Source organism: Verticillium nonalfalfae (genome assembly GCF_003724135.2).
Source record: "Verticillium nonalfalfae strain VnAa140/NRRL 66861 chromosome Unknown scaffold_30, whole genome shotgun sequence".
Taxonomy (NCBI): Eukaryota; Fungi; Ascomycota; class Sordariomycetes; order Glomerellales; family Plectosphaerellaceae; genus Verticillium; species Verticillium nonalfalfae.
Genome location: NW_021167255.1, coordinates 132,265 through 154,115, shown reverse-complemented (window position 1 = coordinate 154,115; position 21,851 = coordinate 132,265). Strand labels below are relative to the sequence as shown.

Genomic DNA, 21,851 nt, shown 5'->3' with positions numbered 1-21,851 from the left:
GGGGGGGCGCACCGACAGTGACAGGGCACCACCCACTGGACGCAACAAGTAAAGATGGAATCAAAATCAACTTGAGCTGGCTTATCGCCATGTCAGTAATGGCACCGCGAGTGAAATAATCGAATTCATAAAGCACAGAGTTTGTGACGTTCTCACGAAACTCAAGTGACGGCGTAGGTTTGCCATTGTCGGTTATCCTTCTCCGTAAAGGCGAAGTCAGACAGACGCCCGAGGGGCGTGCGGGTGCGGGGTTTGGTGTGTGGCAGAACTCCCCCAGCTGTTTGCCAAGGCCCTGCCGTCGTCGCGACCTCGACACCAAAGCCCCATGTCTTTTGGTGGGACGGATCTTGAGGATGCCGACATGGATGTGCGTTCGTGGTGTCCTCGAAGTTTGGGCTTCGAATCACGATTCTCACCTCACGCTCTTCGGATCGCCCGACCTACCGCCTCATCATCACCCACGCCCTCAGGCCCCCCAAGTGACGGCCATGGCCTTGAACACCTTGCAGTCCACCTTGTGCCCGCCCTCACCCCAGTCCTTCTTCTGACACACCTATACATCATCAGCTGTTGCCCTCCCCTTCTCCTCCTCATCAGAATCAGACGAGGGGCCAAGTCTCGAAAGCTTACCTTGCTGCAATACCTCGCGCGCCCACAACCCGTGCATCGCATGAGCACATCCCCCTCCGTCTCCTCCTTCTCGCACCCCGCGCAGACCGCCGCTTCGCCCCCGCGCGCCGCCTCGCCGAGCTGCCGCCCGAGGTCGAGCACCCTCTCGAGCCCCGCCGGCAGGTAGTGCACGCCCGTGCCCCGGCCCTCGCCGACGCGCACGAAGCCGCGCTTGCCCTCGGCCGGGCTCGTGCGCGTGGCGCCCGGCACGACGACGGTCCAGCCGCTCTTGACGGGGCGGAGGTCGATGCCGCGGTCCTCGAAGGTGATGGCAAAGTCGGCGCCCGCGCGGTCTGTCGCGATGAGCGTCGGCTTCGTGATGGTCATGTTCTGCTTGACCTCGGCCAGGAGAAAGTGCGTCGTCGTGGCGGGCACGGGAGTGTACGTGGGCGGCGCTGCGGCGTCGGGCGCGTCGCCCGGCGCGTAGGGTGGCGGGTCATTGGACTTCTTGGAGGGCGGAGGGGGGATGTTGGACCCGAGAGGGAGATCGGCGAACGCAGGGAAGACGGCCGGGGCGGTGAAATCTGGAAGGGGCATCGTGTGTGTGCGCGTGTGTTCATGTAAATATGTGTGTTGAGATGTGAGATGTGAGGTGTGAGGCCCAAGAGTGATGTACTGCCGGCCGGAAGACGTGGGTTCGCTGATGAGATGACTCAAGCAGCTGACGACTGCTTTGTCAACCTGTAGAAAGTATCTGTAAGCGGACGATCAAATGTTGCGATCTTGCCGTTGGTAACAATCCCCCATCGAGTCTTGTAGACGGCGGATGCAGTAGCAGTTCTGTAGGAGATAGGCAGCATCTTTCGTCAAGACGTTGTTCCCAAGTGAAACGACTTGGCGCTCGGAACGCGACGAAAGCCCCACTACGGAACTCTTTGTCAAGTCGCCGCAATCTTCGCTATGCTCTCAGAATGCCGTTGCTTCTGTCACCTCCCCCACTTCACCATTCGGACAGCGGCACAAGATATTAACAATGTATTCATACGAAAGTAGGACCCAAACCTTCCGAGTCCTTTCTTGCTTGTTGGGGGACACCGCCCCATGCGAGTACCCTGACAGCCTCAGATCAACGCCATTGACAGAAGAGGGCCAAATTTCAACTTTCATGTATTCCAACGCCAATACGCCCCGCCCTATTCCCCATGAGAAAGAACATGAGAAAAGAATAACCTCATTCACCTTCTCTCAAGAAATCGCCTAGGCGTCGCCCACGCTCATCCACGCCCACGTAGAGAGGGCTGTTGCCAGAACCATGAACGTCAAGATGCCGGCACCGGCCCTGTCGCCCATCTTTATCGGCTTGTGGTGATCCATAATGTCTTGCGAGTCCGCGCCCGCGTTGAAGTCCCCCTTGGAGGTACCGCCCGTGCTGTTAGTCAACGGAGCCTTGGCGCGGCCGATGAGGAGTGAAGACACGGCGCTCATTACGTTCATCGTCTGGCCCGCACCCGTCTTGCCGTCGTACTGGCCAGAGTACCACTGGAATCCGCACGTGCGTCCGTCGGTGCCGCCGGTGCATTGAGCGATTGCCTTCTCCGCCGAGTTACGAAGCACCGGAAGAATCGTGTCTGCCGTGAAGGGGGCCACCTGCGTCATGGTCGAAAGCCAGCGGGCGACGTAGCCTTTGAACGACAGCATGTCCGTCGTGCAGCTCATCTTCTTTTCGCATGCCACCTCGTACGCAATGTTGTTAGGGAAGAAGACCTCAATAGTCCTCTGTAGAAGGCCCTCGATACGTGTCTTCCACTTCGCGTCACCGTCGGTCTATCTCAGGTCAGTACTCGCTCTCGCTCCAACCCGTATTCGTCCGTGAGGGAGGGAGGGGGGGACGGCAAGTGACCTACATAGTTGTACATGTGGGCGGCGCCCAAGAGGAAGACGCCGTTGTTGTAAGAGAACTGGGCCTTGTTGATATCGGTACAATTGTGCTCGACGTGGCCGCCGTCGTAAATGTTGTATTCAGAGTCGATGAAGCCGACGCTCGTCATCCAGTCCCACGTCTTGTCGGCCCAGTCTGCGTACGTCGAGTTCTTGGTGTAGCGCGCGAGACGGGCACCAATGTTGAAGAAGCAGCCGTTGGCGATACCTGCGAAGCTGTCAGTCTCTCACAGATGCTCCATATGAGATGGAAAGTATGAGATGGAGGTTCGCCGTACTGTTCTTGTAGTTGTAGCCGTTGTTGGCGAAAGGAATCTGCCATCGCAAGCCACCGCCGCACGTCTCATCGTGTCGATCGGGCGAGGCTTGCGTGTGGAATACGGCCTGGGCGAGCGACAACCACTGTGGCTCGTCCTCGGGCGGGTCAGGAAAGCCGACTTCGGCAGCCAGCATGGCGGTCATGCCCCAGAAGCCTTGATCGTCGTTGCCGAGGGACATGGTGACGTTGCTTGGCATGTAGTCGCGGCCTTCGCCGACCTGCCAAAGCATGGCTTGGGTGATGATGTCGTTGTACGTGTCGTCGCCCGTGAGGTGCCAGTAATCGATCAGGGCTCCCCACATTGCGCCGGCCTCCCACCAGTAGTAATCACCTGCCGGAGGCGGACCGGGCAATATGCCAGGCGTTTGGCCTGTCTCGTTGCCGTGATAGTATGCCACCAAGTCATGAGCGAGGGTCTTGGCCGCGCTCCGGATTGCGTCGTCCGATTGGATGCTGTAAAAAGCTGCGTGGGCTGTGTGAGCCGAGAGTAGCGTCGTCGCGACGCGCGCGACGAATGAGCCCTTCATCGTGAAGAGGTTGTTTTGTGGCGTGTGGAAGGCGAATATGAGGAGAGGACAGAGGGAGAGTCGATAAGCGAGTGACTGAATGGGCGACAAGAACAAATGGAAGGGTGCGCCCGATGAGTGTGTCGACAGCCAAGTGCACGGAAAGCCTGAGACGGGGAAAGGTCAAGACAGGTTAAGTTGGGGGGGGGAGGGAGGTCAAGAGATGGTAAAGAGTGGAGGAGACCTGGAGATGAACAAGCTCTGGTAAGGCAGGAGGAGGGAGAGGAAGGAGACTGAGACAAGAGACAGAGAAGGGACAGAGAAGGAGGATCCGTAGTAGGACGGCGTACATGGTATGACGACTGATCAGGTAGGTACCGTCGGGGGCTACCTGACGACTACCTGTTGGTCATGTACCTGATTCGGGGGAGGCCCTCCCCCCCCCCTCCCCCCCCGGCCTCAACATGGGCAGGAGAAAACCAGTTCGCAGGACTCGTAATCGTCTCTCCCTTCAGCCTGTAAAAGTGCGCGATGGGCGACATGGTGCGGCCATGGACAGGGGACCAGCGGCGGTGGAATGTGGGTGCCTCTGTGCCGAGTTCCGGGTGTGCCTGCCAACGCTGTCTCTGTCGCGCTTGCCTGCCCTGCACCTGCCCGTCCCAGCTTTTTCGAGGGTCGGCCCTGCCTTTTCCGTAGGGTGGCCAATGGGCACCGCGCCAAGGCCTCTGACTGGCAAGAGAAGCCTGCCAAGCATCTGCCAGTGGTCTTGGTCCCGTTTCTTGGCGATCTCTCAGTGTCCTGAACCCCTTGTTCTTTCTGCCCTGTCGCTCGACGGTCGGGTGTCTTCATCATCGTCCCATCAATTGGCCCTCAACCCCCTCCCACCATCGTTGTGCCGCTCGTGCGTCCGCAGTTGTTGACCGCACGACGAACGACCTGAGAGCATGTCGACGTACATTCGGGGAACGGGGATGAAAAGGGGGCAGGCCGCGCCCTGGATGGCGCGTTCGAGACCACGTTCCAGCGAGTGAACCTGGCTTCCAGCCAATCATGGACCTACTCACCCCCCCAGTCGGTGGCTTTCTCGTGCTGTGAGCATCGACTTTTAAGCTTGTTATGCTGCTCTCAATACCATGCGCCAACGTACAGTATCTCAGCACCAGGTACTCTACCGTGCATCTGGCATGTGTACCTGCAAAGTATCGCTGCGCAGAGAGGATACCTCGGGCCATCCTCCTCTGAGCGTAGCCTGCCAGCCGTCGTGCCATCGGCCGTCCCTCCTCCACCAACCTCCCCTTCGCCCCCGTTACCCCTGAATATCTGAATGCCGCTGCCGCGATCATAAGAATGGATGTTCGCCCATCCTTGGCCTCGTCTGAGAACGCTGCGTTGGACACGCGACATGAACATACCCTCACGCACCGAACACACGTCCATTGGTGTTGACATGCAGCTCAGCCTAAAAGCTGAGTCAACAGAACTTGTCCCTGCGCCTATACTGCCGCGCCGGGATCTGTGGAGTCAGCCGTCTTGGCACAAGACTTGGCACTCGAGATCCTCCTTCAGCAATTGGGATGGGCTGTGCATGCATGGCACGCGACATTGGCGGCTGGGGTAAGGGGGGGCTTTTTTTCAACTACATCTCCCTCATGAACAGCGCGAAACAGTCGACTCCTATGACGACAAAGGGCTTTGGTCGTCTCCCGAGTTCTCCTTGCGGGAGAAAGTTCAGTTCAAAGGTGCGTGGGTACTCAGCTCCTTTCGCGCTCGCCGGCCCGAACGCGCGCCCCCCTCGTCCCCCCCTAATTTTAGGAGCGCACGGGAATGTGCCGGCTGCGACGGCACACAGTTACGCGTGATTTCGTCGGATTGGCCGCGAACTCAATTGCTCGAGTATATGCACGTGACACACAATGCTGCAGGGTCGCCTTAGTCAGAACACGAAGTACTGTACCGTTTGCTTCCTCTGTCGAAATGGATTGACACCTTGGCCCCAGCACTGTGTTTCTTCCGTCACTCAAGACATGTCGCATCGCCTCACATGATAAGCGGCGCACGAGTTGGGAAAAAAAAAAAAAAAAAAAAAGCCAAATGATTGTGTGGGCGCTATTCTAGCACCAAAGCCAAGAAGATAAAAAGACGTACACCAGACGGTGCTGTCCTCATAATCCAGTTGTACACGAACGCCGCTTTCACCACCCATCCTCGCCTACCTACCTACCTACCTAGGTACCTAGATACAGCAAACGATCGTCTGATTATACCTCGTTTCGCGACAATAAAACCCACAGACAGGTTTATAGGTATAAGTGGGAAAGCAAACTCTTAGTTGGAAGGAATCAAGGACCCGGGAAGAACTCCATCGCTCAGAAAGGGAGGACTGGAGACTCAAGAGCTTATCCTCATGAAGAATCAGAAATGAACATCGCTTGCTTTATGCTTATCCATTGTCGTCGTCGTCGTCATTAAATGTAGGAAATGCGGGCACCAGCAACAGCGACGTTCCAAGAAACATGGTCGTTGTCGTAGACGCCGACGAGCTCAAAAGCTTCGACGGTGCCGGGGGCCTTGCAGGGCGTGCGCTTGGTCAGGTAGGAGCTGTACGTGGCATCCCAGGTAGCGAGGCCGCCGCGCTGCACCGACATGCGGCCGAGGTTGACATTGCGTTGGTTGCCGGGAGCCCAGCCAGACGTGCAGCCGGGGGCGGGGGCCAGGCTGGTGTAGAGGTCGACCTTCTTGCTGCCGTAGAGAGAGGCGCCCTCGTCGAGGAAGAACTCAAAGAGGCACTGCTTGCCGGTGACACCCTCGGGATAGGTAAAGGTCATGAGGGTGGTGAAGTCGCGGCCCTTGTTGTCGGTGGCCTTGTCGACGAGGCCGTAGGAAACCTCGCACTGGATGGCGCCGTTGCTCACATCGTACGTGGAGACGGACGAGGGCTGGAAGTAACCGCTGGGAGTGGGGTCCGGAGTCGGGGTGGAGTGGCCGGGGCTGGTGGAGTTGGAGTACCGGGCCTGGAGGGGAGCGCCCAGGACGGAGCCGGCGGCGAGAGTGAGAGCGACAATGGCGTAGGAGAGCATTTTCATTTACTGTTTTCGGGCTTGATTAAGAAGAGTGCTTTGTGAGAAGAATATGATATATCTTTTTGAAAGATTGTGTTAAGGAAATTGTATGACGGATATAGGAAATAAGGAAAATAGGAAAGGAAATATGATGCTGTGGTTATATGAGATGGTATGGTCGGAGAAGAAAATGTATTCATGAATGTGACGAAATGGTGCGGTCTTTATAGAGCCAGCCAGAGAGCTGAACAACACCAGATGGGGGACTTGTACAGCCTAGGTAGGCTACAGACATCGACAGAGTTTACATCGTCTACGAACTGCTACGAGCGCGTGCCCAGTACTCCCAAAGCTGTCGTGCTGCAAATAGCATGTGGCCGACGAGATGTCTGTTGAAGCGGTCGGTGCACTGCCAGCCAGGCTTCATGATGACTGCGCCCAGCCGACGAGGCTTATCGATTTCCTCTCAACCCCATAGGACGCCACGGTTACTCTGATTCGACTCGATGTACTTGATAGAGGGGAGCCAACCTGCCGTACCGTCCAGTGCTTTCTGCTAGTGCCTCGTAGTGATGCGTTGCATTGGCGAGGCGGCGCGGAATCCCTTGTTCAGCAAGCCACATGACGGCCGCCTGTTCAGCTGTGCAGGAAGCAGTCAGCGTTGTGCAACATTTCAAGAGCTCGCTAGCAGTCGCACTGATGTCCAAGAAGGTTCAGGCCGAGCGAATAGAACCGGCTCGTCAGGTCTATGGAGTCGGTTCCATCTCCTCGGGCTGTGGCGGGGTGAAAAAAACCGGCAGTCAGATTGTGAGCTGGTAGGGCTGAGCTTTCGGAGACGTGTGCGGCTGAAGAACAAAAGCTCGTCATTTGTCGGCTAGTGTTGTAGTGAGATATTCAGTTTGATACTAACGGCCGGTCCAAAGACTCCTGATAGGTGAACCCACGAAGACATCGGCCGTCGCAGGCGTTGGTCGATGCTGCCAAATACTTCCGATGGCGGCTTCGCTGGTTGCGGCGTTGTCGGTCAGAGGTACTCGAAGACGTCTGCATGACGACCAAGACATATTGAAAATCAACGGAGGAAAGTCAAAGCTCGTTCGAGCCAGAGGATGTGCTGGTATTTGTTAGCAACAAAACCTGCTAACGCAGTCAAATTACCGAAGCAGTCGCTACATGTCCGGAAGCCCAGTTGTCAGCAATGTTGCTAGCAGTGCTACTTGCTCGACATGGCCGTGGCGACTGGCGACCCAAACGGGATGACCATACGATTACGGAAAGCAAGCCAACCCTTGGGGAACTTGGGTATCGGGCGGCTTGGGAGGCTCGCGATGTCAAATTCTGAAGGACGCAGGTAATTATGCCAGTGGTGGTCATCGGCCCCACCACTATTCTTCCAATCTGACCCTCTCCTTCGCGTCCGTTGTGTGTGCTGCGAAATGAATGACCCGTATTGGACAGAGCTCACTTCTCTCAGAGGTATGACACAGCTGTCCTGGTCGTGGACGGCATAAAAAGAAATTCTACCGAATGAAGAGGCAGAACAGCCATGCCGCTGCGGTGTGACCAAGCACCAGCGTTGGCACTGCGATGGTGAGGAGGGTCCATCACGCAATTCAACCACCAACGGCTCACAATCAACAATTCATTCACCTTGTCTGCTGGCTGCACACATGCCAACCGACCCCATCGGCGCTTCAACCCATCGTTGATTCCCGAAATTCTGTGCCTCGGGGAGCATTTGACATGGCTCCAGCCCAGCTCACAGGCCAAGCGCTCCTGGCTCGTGCGATCCAGAACACGCCCATTGTCGACAACCACGCGCATCCTCTCCTCAATCTTGATGCAATTGACCGCTACCCGCTCCTTTCCATCGTCACCGAGGCCCACGGCGATGCCATTCACGCCTCACTGACCAGCCTTGCCCATCTGCGAGCTGTCAAGCAACTGTCGGGTATTCTCAAGTGCGAGCCCACATGGGAGGCCGTTGTCAACGCAGTCGAGCAGAAACGCGTCGGAGATTATGACGCTTGGGTGGCGGAATGTCTTACTGGCATCGAGTCCGTCCTGGTCGATGATGGGCTTGATGGAGAAGACAACGTCTACCCCTACACCTACTTTGACGAACACACGCCGAGCTCGGCCAAGCGTATCGTGCGCATAGAGCAAATCGCAGCCTCCATCATCAACGCCCACTGTCCTGAGCAGGTCTCTGGGCGCAAGACCTCGGAGGACATCGCTTTCGCTTTTGACCAGGTCGTAGAGGATTTTGACCTCGCCATTCTGAGGGCCACGTTCGACACTGAGGTCGTGGGCTTCAAGTCTGTCATATGCTATCGAACCGGTCTCGCCATCCCCCGCAAGCCTGACATCGCCGCCGCGAGGCAAGCCTTCGAAGGGATTTTCAAGACGCATACCCAAGGAACTGGCAAGGCTTTCACAAGAGTTGACCACCCAGGTCTCAATGAGTTCTTCGTTCACAGATTGGCCTCCGTTATCCGGGATGGCGAGGCCCCCGTGAAGAAGCCAATTCAATTCCACACGGGTCTGGGTGACAACGACATCACCCTCACCAGCGCATCGCCGTCTCACCTTCAAGAGTTCATACGAGAATACCCCACCGTGCCCATAGTCCTCCTCCATGCCAGTTACCCGTACACCCGAGAGGCTGGGTACCTCGCCACTGTCTACGCAAACGTGTATGCCGATATTGGGGAAATATTTCCCTTCCTCAGCCAAGATGGCCAGGAGACGGCTGTTCATCAGATTCTCGAGCTTTGCCCGTGGTCCAAGATCTTGTGGAGCACCGACGGACACTGGTTTCCCGAGACATACTTGCTAGCCGTGTTGCAGGTGCGAGAGGTCTTTGGGAAGGTGAGTATCCGTTTATCTCCACACCACTGGCGAAGAGACTAAGAGGTTCAGGTACTCGGAGACTTCGTCCGCAAAAGACACATCACCTGGCAGGAAGGCTGCCAGCTCGTTCGCGATGTCTTCTTCAACAACTCGAATAAGCTGTACCGCCTTGGGCTGACACTACGAGACGAGGATGAGGCCCCCGGACAGTCCCAACAGACCGTGTCTAGTGACCTAGACCTGCTCGAGGAGTACCTTGCTGCCAACCCGACACCAACGTTTATCCGGGTGTATTGGAACGACTTCACAGCCACACCCAGAATGCGTGCCATTCCTCTACCCAACGTCTTGCGACAACTTCGTGAAGAGGGTGTTTTCAGTGTCGGGGTAACCAAGGCGTCATTGGGGTTGCTCCAGAATGACATGAGCGCCCCAGGTATTTCGCCAGTCGGAGAATACAGACTTTACCCAGACTTCAGCTCACTCGTGGGCGGTCCCGGTACAGGTCATGCCAGCACTTTCGGTGACTTTCGGGAATCGGACAGTTCAGCAGTCACTCTTTGTCCGCGGACGCTGTTGCAGCGGCTTACTGACCTGGCGTCGAGACGTGGCTTATCTTTTCAGCTCGGCTTCGAGGTAGAGCTTGTGTTGCTTCAGCGTGGCTCATTCGACGGCCAGCCCTACTACTCCACGCTGGAAACGGACGGCCACGCCTGGAGCGTTGGCCGCGCCATGGACAGCCCTGTTGTCGCTGAGGTCATCGAGCCGGCTATAGCCACTCTTGCAGAGCAAGGCATCTTCATCGAGCAAGTACACCCTGAGAGTGCACCGGGGCAGTTCGAGGTTGTGCTACCAAGGGCGGCACCACTTGCAGCCGTCGATACTCTGATTCACGTGCGCAACGTTATCTCGAATGCAGCCACGAAGGCAGGCTACAGAATGACGTTGCATCCCAAACCCTTCGCCATGGCCTGTGGCAACGCTGCCCACACACACTTGTCCATATCATCGGCTAATGGCGACAAGCCAGAGGTTTACCAGCCTTTTTACGCCGGAATATTGAGACACCTTAGAGCCATTTGTGCGTTTACTTACAGTAATCCTGCCAGTTACAACCGTCTAGTTGATGGCGCATGGGCTGGCGGCAGATGGGTGGCCTGGGGCACGCAGAACCGCGAGGTTCCGCTTCGCAAGATCAGCGAGAGCCACTGGGAGATCAAATGCATCGACGGCCTTGCGAACCCTTACCTCGCCACTTCAGCCATTCTAGCTGGTGGGCTCCTGGGTGTCAAGAATAATGAAGCACTGATCTGGGGTGACTGTGGGGTTGATCCTGCCACACTTACGGACAATGACAAACGGGAGCTTCATGTGGAGGAGATGCTGCCGCTGTCCATCAATGAAGCTCTGGAAGCGCTGCAGAAAGATGATGACATGGTCTTGCTTATTGGAGAGGAGCTCGTGGAGCGATATGCCAACGTGAAAGAAGCCGAGGCGAAATTCCTTGAAGAGATGAATGTGGAAACTCGCCGGCAGTGGCTTATGGCCCGCCATTGAACCCTATTCGCAAGGAGTTGCAGTCACCATCAGTGTTGGGAACCAAGCGACGACATGGGTTGTCATTGTTGAACAAGAATCAAAACGCTTCATCATGGATCTAATCGAACGTAATCTTGGTACCCGTGTGCTTCGCCGCCGTGCCCGTCAACCTCGCAACCATGAGATCGTCCTGCGCCTTGAGTTCCCTTGGCGGCACCGGCTTCTTCTCCCTCTTAGGAGCCTCTCCGCCCTCCGCCGTGGTACCATCGGCTTGTACCTGCCGTCTTGGTGCGTCCTTGCCGAATCGCTTCTTGTACCGGACCTGGTCGTCCTCGGCAAGTTCAATTTTGAGGTTTCGGCCGGCAATCCTGTTGACCCACCATTTCCTCATCTTGAATTTCTTCTCCGACTGCGCATCCGTGTCTTCTTCCTCGTCTGAGTTGTCCTCCGCATCAGCGTCCTTATCCTTCTTGCCCTTGACGAAGTCATCTTCCGTCTCCAGCTCCTCTTTGATCCTGCAAAAGCCCTTGACCGCCCAGCCCGCAGACTCAGCCTCGCGGAACTTAACCCAGCCGTAGCCCTTGCACTTGCCCGAGTCCTCGAAAGTAGCGACCTTGACCCAGTCAATTTCGCCGCACTTCTCAAAGTTGGCGCGTACGTCCTCCTCGGTCGTCTGGAAGCTCAGGTTGCCGACGAAGATTTTGCGACTGGTGGGAATCTCATCCTCAGCCTTCTTCTTGGCGGCGGCAGCGATTTCAGCTTCGTCCTTCTTCGGTCTGCCGTCGTATGACGTCGAGTCCTTGATGAGGAGCTTGCGGTAGAGCAACTCGTTTTCGGTCAGGGCGATGGCGGCCACCTTGGCGCCAATATCGGCAAAGTCGACGTAGGCAAAACCTTTGTTCTTCTTGACCTTGTTGCCGCTGTCCTTGGTCATGGGCATATTTATCCTGGTGATGGACTCGTTGGTGATGACCTCGCCCGAGTTCTCGATGAGCCACTTGCGCAGCATATCCGGAGTGACGGCGAAGGGCATATTGCCAACCCAGACGCCATGTTCAGAGCGGTTGGACTTGAGCTTCTCCTTCTCCTCTTTCTTGGCCTCCTTCTCATCGTCGCTGTCTTGCTTGGGTGGCAGCGTCTTGCCCTTCTTCTGAGCACGTTTCGCACGCTTGGAGGGGGGCTCGGGAGCTTCAAGGTCGACCTCGAGCTCTTCGAGTTCGGCCTTGCGCTTCTTAGGGGAGGAAGCGTCCTCCGACATTGGCGTCTTGTTCGTCTTTTCGGTAGTCATCGTTGCAGTCGCAGTTGGGGGCTTGGTTGATCAAGGCGGCTCGGCTGGCAATCGAGTTGTTGCAAAGTCGAGGGGATCTTCTTTTGCGGTCTGGTTTTTTTTGTGGAGCCAAGGGACCGATAGTGATAAGCGGCTGACCGGGGTAAGCACACGGGCACATCCTGGGGTCATGGAGGCGTCACTAGCTTCACACATCGACTCAGAATCTATCTGATACTTCTTCTGCCGTTCGTCCTTGCATGATTCATTTACACTAAAGACAAGAGCCGGGAATAGACGAGAGTCAGGGAAAGGGGCATATTGACAGATCAAGCGTGCCTGAATTGGCCGGAGAGGTTGTGTAAAGGAAGGCGCCACCTTTCGTGCATGGCACTTTAGCTCACTGGTAGACCTGGTGACCAAAATCCCTGGCGAACAACTTGGTTGGCAACTCATTTAATGGTTGCTCAGCTCACCTCACGTGGTGGCTTTTAAGCCTGGAGCTAGGCTTGGGTTGGGCGCCTGAGTCGTTGGGTACAAGCGCAAGAGCCAGCAACTACCACCTGGTGTCCTCACATAAGGATAGATACATGCCTCCGCGAACAGTCTCACAACAAGTCGTCGGCAATCGAAAAGAAAGCAAGAAACGAGAGAAACACATAGAAAGAAAAACAAAAAGATGCATGTTGTGAAATGCAGGGATGCCGACAGGTTCTCGTGAAGGCTCGATCTCCGTCCGAACCCACAAACCATGCTGTGGCAACAGCGGACCCCAAGGACAATCCAGCAAAATTACAGGTGGTTTGCATGCAGGCCTCCACCCCGACTCAGGCGCTGGCCCCGCCAACACACCGGCGCTAACTCCTCACGGGCCCGGGCGGCTTAAGTGGGCGGGCAACTGAAGGCCTTGTACTGCACTTCCAGGCCTGTACCGTCCAACCATCCGACTTTCAAAACACCCGACCCATCCATCCATTCCCCTCACCGACCTCTTCCCTCTGACCTACACCCGTCTTTCTCTTGATTCTCCTCACGAACGCCAGTCACCGACCGAACGACCGAGCGATTAATAGCCTATCCGGCACAAAGCACCTACGCCGACCGATCGACTTCAATCGCTGCTTCTGGCACCACAACTCGATTTGGACGCTTTCCCTGGTGTGCATCGAGTGGTGACAAAAGGGATTTCGTATCAGGCTTTTGCATGATGAATGTCTTGCTGTCGCCACAACCTCACCTCCTCCCTCATCAGCACGACTCCGCCCGCCGCTCCCCTTCTCGCTCCGGTAAGCTGTCAAAACATCTACAGACGCTTCTCATTTACGAATGACAAATAAAAAAACACCAAATAGCGTCGTCCTGTGGTTATTTCGACTAACTCGTTGACAGGCAGCCCCTTTCACAACATGACCAGCACCCGCAAGAGGAAGGCCGACGAGGATGGCGATGAGATGTCCATGTCCCCTCGCAGCTCACCTGCATTCTCCGCCCGACAACTCTCTCGCCCTTCGAAGAAGGTCCGCTCGAACGAACTTGTTGGTCGCCAGCTCAGCCTACCCAGACTGCTTGAGACTCTGGATCCCACTCAACTACGAACCGTCCTTGAGCGCATCTGCGAGCGACACCCGGATATCGGCCAGGAGGTTGTTGCCGGCGCCCCTCGACCTACGGTTGCTGCCGCGCAGGGCGTGCTGCAAGAGTATGTGGCCAAGATGAAGGAAGCCATGCCCTACGGAGAGTCCAGCGCCGAATACACATACTATCGAGTCAAGGCTCCCTTGACGGCCCTCATCGAGGCTCTTCTCGACTTCACGCCCCAATACCTCCCCCCCATCGAGACGCAAACCACCGTGTCTCTGGAATACCTCGACCTCGCCACCGACATCATCCACGGCCTGCCCGACTGGGAACTTCAGCAATACCGACACCACAAGGACGCTGCCTACGATGAGATCTCCAAGGCCTGGGCGTTGGTAATCAACGAGGCCGCCAAGCGCGGAGGAGGCCTCAACCTGCACTCTGGCGGTTGGGACCAGAAGTTGGCTAAGCACAATGAGATCTCTCAAGGGCGGATGGGCACTGCCATGAATGCTATGGCTACCGGCGTAGGGTGGATGGGCAACGGCAACTCCAGCGGCGCTCCTTCGAACCCAAACTCGATCCTGAACCAACTGATGTCTGGCACGTACGGGGCGCCCGTCCGTGTAGGACCATGGTAAAGCCGGCCGACAATGCGGCATGACCAACTACAGCACATTCTGACAGCTCACGACTATTGATGAATTGGTTTTTTTATGTTTCGCCTTGGCTTTTTTAGTTTTTCCTTCTTCGCACAAGGCATCGGCAAGGGCATAGACACTCTGTTTTCAGGGGCATTCACAGTCGGTTAACGGGACGGCGTTCAATTGTTTTTGCACGGATGATATCCATCTCAATTACTCACGAGTTGGCAAGCACGGGCCTGGGCCCCAGTCGCAGCTAGGATCAGGCATATCAACATTCCTTTTTCTATGTATGTAATAACAAGTCGGTCGCCATATGCCTCCGCCTTGAGAAGATCTCGAATTGTAGAGATTTTCTATACGACCGTGCAGTCGCAAGTGAAACTGGGAAGGATTTGACCTTACCAGACGAAAGTGTGAGGGCTTGTCTTCGGAAATGAAGTCCTCGTACAACAGCACACATGTGCTTGACTCCACAAAGCAACTCTCCATGAAATGCGGTGTGAAACGATAAGGCTCATAAGCCGGACCTGTTCGAAAATTAGGAAGTCGCTCCGAGGTCGAGGTATGAAGCCAGTTTTGAACGAGACTGTGGTATAAGTTCCTCGGATTGCCTGCGCCTGAAGAGCAGACATCTGGCAAACTGACTCTGAACATCAAGTTCGGCTCAGCGGATGCTACCTAAAATAAAGGATGGCGGCCACATGTACAGCACTCATGCACTGTCATGACTCGTAAGCCAGCGTTGAGTATGAGGTGGGGTTCCGATCTGTCGGTGGAGAACCATCATCATATCACGTGATCACCCGTTCGGCACTGGGGACTCGACGCGTGTGGTGACTCGCCTCGGGAACCAGACGCGTGCCACAACACCCAGAAGCCCACACTCCACAAAGCCAAAGCACGGCTAGGTAGCGAACTGACCTCGAGCTTCTTCATCTCCTTCATCGATACTCACGCGTTGTCTGCCAGTCTCATTATTATTATTTTGTTTATGAGAGGCTTCATATCCGCGACAGAGTGAAGATGCCTGCGTGCGTTATTCCACCCAAACGCGTTTATAATGCACCACTGACCTCTTCACAGTCCAGGCGATCAACACAGCGGCAACCTCGCCAACCCGTTCGAGGAGCCGCAGAAACGAATGACCGAATATACTGCTCAACAAATTGCCACATTGCAGAGTCGACTGGAGAAGCAGCTGGGGCCTGAGTATATATCCGCGCGAGCTGGTCCATCCGGTCAAAAGGTCCACTACATTGCCGCCGAAAAGTGCATCGCCCTTGCAAACGAGGTTTTCGGCTTCAATGGCTGGTCCTCGGGGATTCAGAACATACAGGTTGATTTCGTCGACGAGCATCCACAGACTTTGAAGATCAGCCTGGGTCTATCGGTCATTGTACGTGTGACGCTCAGGGATGGTACTTTCCATGAGGATATAGGGTATGGGCATATTGAGAACTGCAAAGGAAAGGCAGCCGCTTTCGAAAAAGCAAAGAAGGAGGGAACTACAGATGCGTTGAAGAGGGCGTTGAGAAACTTTGGCAACGTCCTCGGCAATTGCATCTACGACAAGGACTATCTGGCCAAGGTCACCAAGCTGAAGCCTGGTCCCACCAAGTTCGATGAAAACAAATTGCATCGGCATTCTGATTTTGCAAAGAAGGAGGAGAAGGAGAAGGAAGAGTCCCTGATCAAGAAGGAGATGGCTGACTCGCTCGACGACCTTTTGGATGCCGACTTTGACGAAATGGACTTCGCTATTAATGAGGAGGGTCACCCTGACGAAATTGTGCTGCCACCTGCAAACAATCCATCGACAACCGTGCCGAACCAGGCCATCAAGTCAGCCCAGAATATGCAACCTCCTTCCAGGCCCATGGGCAGGAGTGTCTCAGCTGGCAATGTGGGCAACATGCGAGGTCCGCAAACCCCTACTCAGGGGTCAAATATGAGGCAGGCTCCTCAAGGAGCATACCAAAACAGACCAGTACCCCCTAATCAACCACGAGCGCCTGCGAACATAGTAGCACCTGCGGCTCCCCAGAACATTCAACGGGCTAATAACGGTACGCCCCCACCGAACGCTGGTAGTGCCGCTGCGGCTGGGACGCCCGAGTCTGTGGGCTTCTTCTCTGCTCGCGCCGTCAAAGATATCCCTGAGAGCAAGTTGAGCAGCAACAACCCAAACGCCGCTCTTTCCCTTGCACCAGGACAACACGCATTCAACCCAAAGGCCGAAAGCCCTTCGATCCGAAAGACCCCTGGGATTGACCACAGCTCTTCCAAACCTGTTTCTCGGAACGGGCAGCATGTTCCTCCGGCAGCCAGTCAGTCGGGAGCTGCAGGGGGTGGTGGGATCTCGAACGCTTCGGGTTTCACCCCACAAAGACCGACCTCGGGACCTCAAGGTGGCATGGGAAACCCGCAACTCAGCCAAACAAGACGCATCGGAGCACCCGCTGGCCCGGCTAGCCCCCTCGCCAATCGCAACTCGTATCGCGCCCCTACTATGATCAAGAGACCAGTACCCCAGGAAGGGGCGACAGGTAGGCCACCGCTAGCTGAGGTAGTGAACAAGACCGGGCCTACAGTGAACAGTGGTAGTGAAATGGCTGCAGTCGATGCTGCTAAGCGGCAGAGAACATCTTAGCCCAAAGTCGAGCTTATTCTGAGTCTGTAACTTGCGGGAGAAATCATGAGGTTCGGCTGATATTGGTGCTTGGTTGTATGGAGTTATGGCGGTCACCCGACTGCTCGGATGGGCTTATGAGGTCATGCCATACAAGGGGCATTTGATGATGAATACATTCCTAGTTTGGTCCTGTTCGATTCGTATATCCCATGGAATGATCGTAATTCTTTTTCTACTCTTTACTTTCCTGCTCCACCTCAGTACACATGAGTATGGCGTCTTCTAAAAAAAAAAGTCATGTAGTATCTGTAATTACAATGTGTTCTAGCTTCTATGTGGGAATGTACATGTCTAAATACTGCACCATGCTACAACACTGGTCAAAGACCAGGGCCGGCAAATTCAGCATTCTTCCACCCCAGGGCCCTCTTGACACTCAGCCAGAGCTCAAACGCTTCCAGCTTGATCTCGACGCGCAAAAAGCCGACCCAGGCGGCAGCAAGTCGAATGGTGTTTGGCGGCCAAAATAAAGAGCCCTGCTTCTTCAGCTCCTCGACCTGCTCCTCGAAGACGGTGCGCGTACAGTAGCGTGCTAGGATCATGAATGTGCGGATCGGACCCTGGCGGGTGTGAAGGTTCTCATCAAGGGCACGTGTGAGATCGTTTGTCTTGAGGATGAGGAGGATGATGCGCGGAACCTGACCCAGGAGCTGGACAAGGTCGGCCAGCAGACCCTCGGAAAGAGCATCCCCCATCTCCTTCTTCTCATCGGCGGTGCGCGTCTGCAAGATGGAGGCGCCCGCATCCTTGCCGTCCTGATCGCTGGCGTTCTTTCCGGAGAGAATGCCGAAGTCGCGGCCCGTGATTGCGGACGCGAAGATCGGGAACTGCTCGTCAGTGATGTGGGCTACCTCTTTCGCGTAACGGCGCATGCGGTCCATGTCGCCATCGATGACGGCCAGCCACATCTTAGCATAGGAGCGCTGCAGGTCACGAGGGATCTCGCGATACAGCCCGTGGTCGTAGAGAATGATGTCAAAATTATGACCGCCAACGCGGCGACCGCGCGCGTCGTTTTTGCGAATGGCGAGGTTGCCGCCATGAGGATCGCAGTGAAGAGGAGCGCCAGAGCCAAAAATCATCTCGTTGAAGACGCGTGCCAGGCACGCCGAGACTTCATCACGGTCAATACCATTGGCGTCGAGGTATTCGAGGTCGTCTAGGCGGTGGCCGGATTCGCGTGCCATGACAAGGATGCGCTGCTTGGCCCAGAGGACATCAGGGACCACAAGAGGGTGCTCTGGGAGACGGGCAAAGTGCTGCTGAGTGCGCCTAGCGTTCTCCGCCTCTTCTGTGAAGTCTAGTTCCTTCGGTAAGGATACGTCCATCTCGGAGGAGAGCCACTCTAGATCGTATTCGGGAAAGAAGCGCTTCAGCATCGAGAAAGTAAACCTGGTCAAAGCCAGGTCAAGAAGCGCCCACTGGGCAAGCTCCGGGTGCTGAACCTTGACAGCTACGTGCTGCCCAGTCTCCTTGATTGTTGCGGTGTGTACTTGAGCCAGTGACGCAGCGCCGATTGGCTCGAGAGAAAACTCGCTGAAGAAGTCGAGAATCCCTTGGCCAGTATCCTTGCGGAACATATTTTCGATTGATTCGTACGACGAGACGGGGCATTTGTCTTGGAGCGGGATAAAGGTAGTCGTCCACTCTGTCGGGAGAAGATAGTTCATTGCGCTCTACAATCCAAAAATCAGCGTGTTGAACGAGGGTATGCTACGTGCTGATTTGACAACGTACCAAATGTTGGCCTAATTTGATGAAGATGCCTCCATTCTTCTCTAGGACCTTGAGAGTCCTTCTGGCACATCTTGTATGACAGTCGCTCAACAGTTTCGAACGGATGTCTTCATCAGATTCGGAGTCTCGTTGGTTCAAGGTTGTGCGGTAACTATGACACTGTCAGCGCAACAGATTCCGTCTCATCCCTGCGATAGGCATCGTACTCGTTAATGCAGACAGCAAGCGCTGCCGCGACTCGCCCAGCTCGCTCTGCAGCATCGTATCCGTACTTGATATCGTCGGTAAAGGCTAGCACGCCGGCTGTTGCAGCGCCACCTGTCGAGGCGAGAAGGAGAACACCCTTTCGGCCATTGCGAGTATTTGGTCTCCCATTTGTCCAAGCCCTCGAGGAATACTTTGCTCGGAAGGTGATGGTCTGAGGCGACTTAGGCCGGCTCAATTGGGTGCGGCAGGTGGCGCAAGTCCACCCTGGCGTCCATGGTCGCGTGTTGAGCCGGCGCAGTGGGAGTGAAAAGGCGGAGAATGAGGCTTTCATTGGGAGGTCGTCCTGTTGCCACCAATGCTCTGATTGAGAAGAGTGGAAGCGGCTGGGAGCATTATCATATGTAGGGTGTTGTGTCCCAAAGATGCACGGAGCACGAGCGTGTGGTGGAGGCTAGAGCTGGTGATGTCGACACATGTGACGAGCTGTTATTAGTGGCGATCATCAGCAGTTTTTTCTCTGTCTTCATCATCAGATTGTCCTAACGCCTTCGCTACAGCGCTGATCGAACCGTCCCGAGGCCCCACTCCGGTTGGCTATCCGTTTTCTACCTGTTCAGGGGGGTTCCGTTTTGACCCGCATCCATTCTTGGCAGCTTGGCCTCCACCATGAACCAGCCATGCTCACAAGCGGATTTCGAGGGGCGCTGTTCCACCATGTATATTAACTCTACAATCCCAAACATCTCTAATCGCCATTTCTTACACATACTGCCAACGTGATCAAGCCAGCACGCCTATTCCATATAGTTTTTCTCATTTGATGGAGCTTCCAGTCTTACAGCGTTCAAGTCATGTCCAGTTGTCAACATGAAATCTTCACTCGCCTACCACGAACCATACATCACGACCATCGTGACCCTTTGCAGTTTCTTGCTTCTCCTTAACATAATCAATTATGCGCTGGACCGTATCGTTTACTGCGGCCTCGTTGGCCAGGTTCTTCTCGGTATCGCCTGGGGCACGCCTGGATTCCAATGGCTAGAGAGAGACCTCGAGAATGCTGCTATGCAGCTTGGCTACATTGGGCTCTTGTTGATTGTCTACGAAGGTGGGGAGTTTGTCAGCAGGGTTCGCGAATATCGCTGACTCGATTCAGGAGGGCTTGCAACCTCATTCAAATCTTTAAAAGCCAATTTATTCTTGTCAGTGGGAGTTGCAGCCACTGGCATTGCTGTTCCCATGGGGCTGTCATTCTTCCTTCTGCCCATGATGGGCACATCATCATTGCAGGTATTCGCAGCTGGTGCCGCATTGTGTTCGACAAGTCTAGGAACCACTTTCACCATCTTGGGAACAAGTGGACTTTCTTCCACGCGTCTTGGGGTTGTATTAACATCCGCAGCCATGATGGACGATGTTGTCGGTTTAATCATGGTTCAAATCATCTCAAATCTTGGGAGCCCATCTTTCGACATAGTCAATGTCATACGGCCCGTCTGTGTGTCACTCGCATTTGCTATTGCAAGCCCATTAATCTGCAGATATGTCGTTCTGCCGCTTACCTTGCAGGTCAATCTGGCAAGAGAAAGATACCGAGGTGGTCGCTTGGACCGCCTCTCTATTTCCCTAAAGACAGCATTTGTTCTCCACACGACGATCCTTCTTGCATTAGTCGTCGGAGGAACTTATGCTGGTACGTCCGGGCTCTTTGCTGCCTACATCGCCGGAGCATCAATCAGCTGGTGGGATTCTGAAGTTCCCCACCCGGCTGCTCGCCAAGCATCTCGTCCGTCTATTGTCAGCCAAGGTAGGGTTACTGCGAATGAGAACCAACCACGAAGTGATGCCGAAGGTGCTTCTGCCGATCGAGCTCAAGGTTCGTCCTCGAGTTCAGGAATGATTGTCTATCAAAGGTTCTTCGAGAAGGCTGTCAATCAGATCCTGAAACCGTTATTCTTCGCAAGTTCTCAAACTCTTCCCAAGAGTGCTATCCTTAACGCTCACCTACCAGGCTTCCATTGGCTTTTCGATTCCTGTCAGTAAAATGTTCTCTGGACCTATCGTCTGGCGCGGAGTAGTCTACTCATTACTCATGGTTGTGGGCAAATTAGCCTGCGGACTTTGGCTCATCTCATACATGAGTCCGCTACAGGGTTTGCTGCAAGTTTTCCGAAGACTATCAATTGTTGGTCAACAGAGGAATACAAAGCTCAGCCCTGTAGCTCTCTGTGAGGGAACACCTCTGGCTCGGAAGGCAGAGGCGGCATCCTGTCCCCCGCAGGATCGTACTGAGGATGTGCCCTTGGAGTCAATGAATCCAGCATCGCAGCCTGTTCCCGCGCTTCCGCATAACGCCAGCCCGGATCCGAAGATGCCTGTGTCATTGTATCCTGCTTGCATCATGGCTTTCGCTATGGTGGCGAGGGGTGAGATTGGCTTCTTGATCTCGGCACTAGCAGAGAGCAACGGTGTGCTTGGGCGACAGCCTCATGAAGGGCAACCGCCAGAACTGTTCTTGGTCATCACATGGGCTATCGTACTCTGCACAATCGGTGGCCCTGTCTGCGTGGGGCTTCTGGTGAAGAGGGTGAACAAGCTGGAAGGTCAAAAGGTCTCTACAGAAGGGGCAAGCGTCCTGGGAGCCTGGGGTGTCGATAAGATCTAATAATGCGTGACCTCGCCGCTCGGAGCTCAACAAGCAGCTTGCGCAAGGACAGCTCAGTTTGCAGTAAATGATAGAGGTTGCGTTCATGTCGCTGTTGGAATGGTGATATGCATATATCCATATTATGGAAGTACTTCATTATGTGCATCTCGGCGTGTCTTGGATGCCCCACGTCTTGACGCGCCGCGTCGGACCGCGACTCAGGGTGGCGTTTCTAAAGTGGTTATCTACCTGC

The 21,851-nt window shown here is 55.1% G+C and overlaps 9 protein-coding genes across 9 annotated transcripts; 4 read left to right on the top strand and 5 right to left on the bottom strand.

The window, feature by feature from the left end:
• Positions 1-466: 466 nt before the first annotated feature.
• D7B24_005143 (uncharacterized protein) lies at positions 467-1,206 on the bottom strand (the record flags this gene model as incomplete). The annotated part of the gene is made up of 2 exons (XM_028639302.1): positions 467-553; positions 631-1,206. The coding sequence occupies 2 exons, from the start codon at positions 1,204-1,206 to the stop codon at positions 467-469; spliced, it is 663 nt and encodes a 220-aa protein (XP_028496344.1).
• Positions 1,207-1,866: 660 nt separating this feature from the next.
• D7B24_005142 (uncharacterized protein) lies at positions 1,867-3,393 on the bottom strand (the record flags this gene model as incomplete). Its single annotated transcript, XM_028639301.1, has 3 exons — positions 1,867-2,433; positions 2,514-2,755; positions 2,826-3,393. The coding sequence occupies 3 exons, from the start codon at positions 3,391-3,393 to the stop codon at positions 1,867-1,869; spliced, it is 1,377 nt and encodes a 458-aa protein (XP_028496343.1).
• Positions 3,394-5,837: 2,444 nt separating this feature from the next.
• On the bottom strand, positions 5,838-6,455 carry D7B24_005141 (uncharacterized protein; the record flags this gene model as incomplete). The annotated part of the gene is made up of 1 exon (XM_028639300.1): positions 5,838-6,455. The coding sequence occupies one exon, from the start codon at positions 6,453-6,455 to the stop codon at positions 5,838-5,840; it is 618 nt and encodes a 205-aa protein (XP_028496342.1).
• Positions 6,456-8,174: 1,719 nt separating this feature from the next.
• D7B24_005140 (uncharacterized protein) lies at positions 8,175-10,841 on the top strand (the record flags this gene model as incomplete). The annotated part of the gene is made up of 2 exons (XM_028639299.1): positions 8,175-9,302; positions 9,354-10,841. The coding sequence occupies 2 exons, from the start codon at positions 8,175-8,177 to the stop codon at positions 10,839-10,841; spliced, it is 2,616 nt and encodes an 871-aa protein (XP_028496341.1).
• A 100-nt stretch (positions 10,842-10,941) lies between these two features.
• Positions 10,942-12,111, bottom strand: D7B24_005139 (uncharacterized protein; the record flags this gene model as incomplete). The annotated part of the gene is made up of 1 exon (XM_028639298.1): positions 10,942-12,111. The coding sequence occupies one exon, from the start codon at positions 12,109-12,111 to the stop codon at positions 10,942-10,944; it is 1,170 nt and encodes a 389-aa protein (XP_028496340.1).
• Positions 12,112-13,294: 1,183 nt separating this feature from the next.
• On the top strand, positions 13,295-14,309 carry STS1 (protein DBF8; the record flags this gene model as incomplete). The annotated part of the gene is made up of 2 exons (XM_028639297.1): positions 13,295-13,376; positions 13,480-14,309. 2 exons carry the CDS (start codon positions 13,295-13,297, stop codon positions 14,307-14,309), a joined length of 912 nt encoding a protein of 303 aa, XP_028496339.1.
• A 1,029-nt stretch (positions 14,310-15,338) lies between these two features.
• Positions 15,339-16,965, top strand: RAD52 (DNA repair protein rad52; the record flags this gene model as incomplete). Its single annotated transcript, XM_028639296.1, has 2 exons — positions 15,339-15,346; positions 15,399-16,965. 2 exons carry the CDS (start codon positions 15,339-15,341, stop codon positions 16,963-16,965), a joined length of 1,575 nt encoding a protein of 524 aa, XP_028496338.1.
• Positions 16,966-17,327: 362 nt separating this feature from the next.
• D7B24_005136 (uncharacterized protein) lies at positions 17,328-19,282 on the bottom strand (the record flags this gene model as incomplete). The annotated part of the gene is made up of 3 exons (XM_028639295.1): positions 17,328-18,683; positions 18,745-18,895; positions 18,951-19,282. 3 exons carry the CDS (start codon positions 19,280-19,282, stop codon positions 17,328-17,330), a joined length of 1,839 nt encoding a protein of 612 aa, XP_028496337.1.
• Positions 19,283-19,818: 536 nt separating this feature from the next.
• On the top strand, positions 19,819-21,616 carry D7B24_005135 (uncharacterized protein; the record flags this gene model as incomplete). Its single annotated transcript, XM_028639294.1, has 3 exons — positions 19,819-20,066; positions 20,493-20,910; positions 21,149-21,616. 3 exons carry the CDS (start codon positions 19,819-19,821, stop codon positions 21,614-21,616), a joined length of 1,134 nt encoding a protein of 377 aa, XP_028496336.1.
• Between the last annotated feature and the right edge of the window lie 235 nt (positions 21,617-21,851).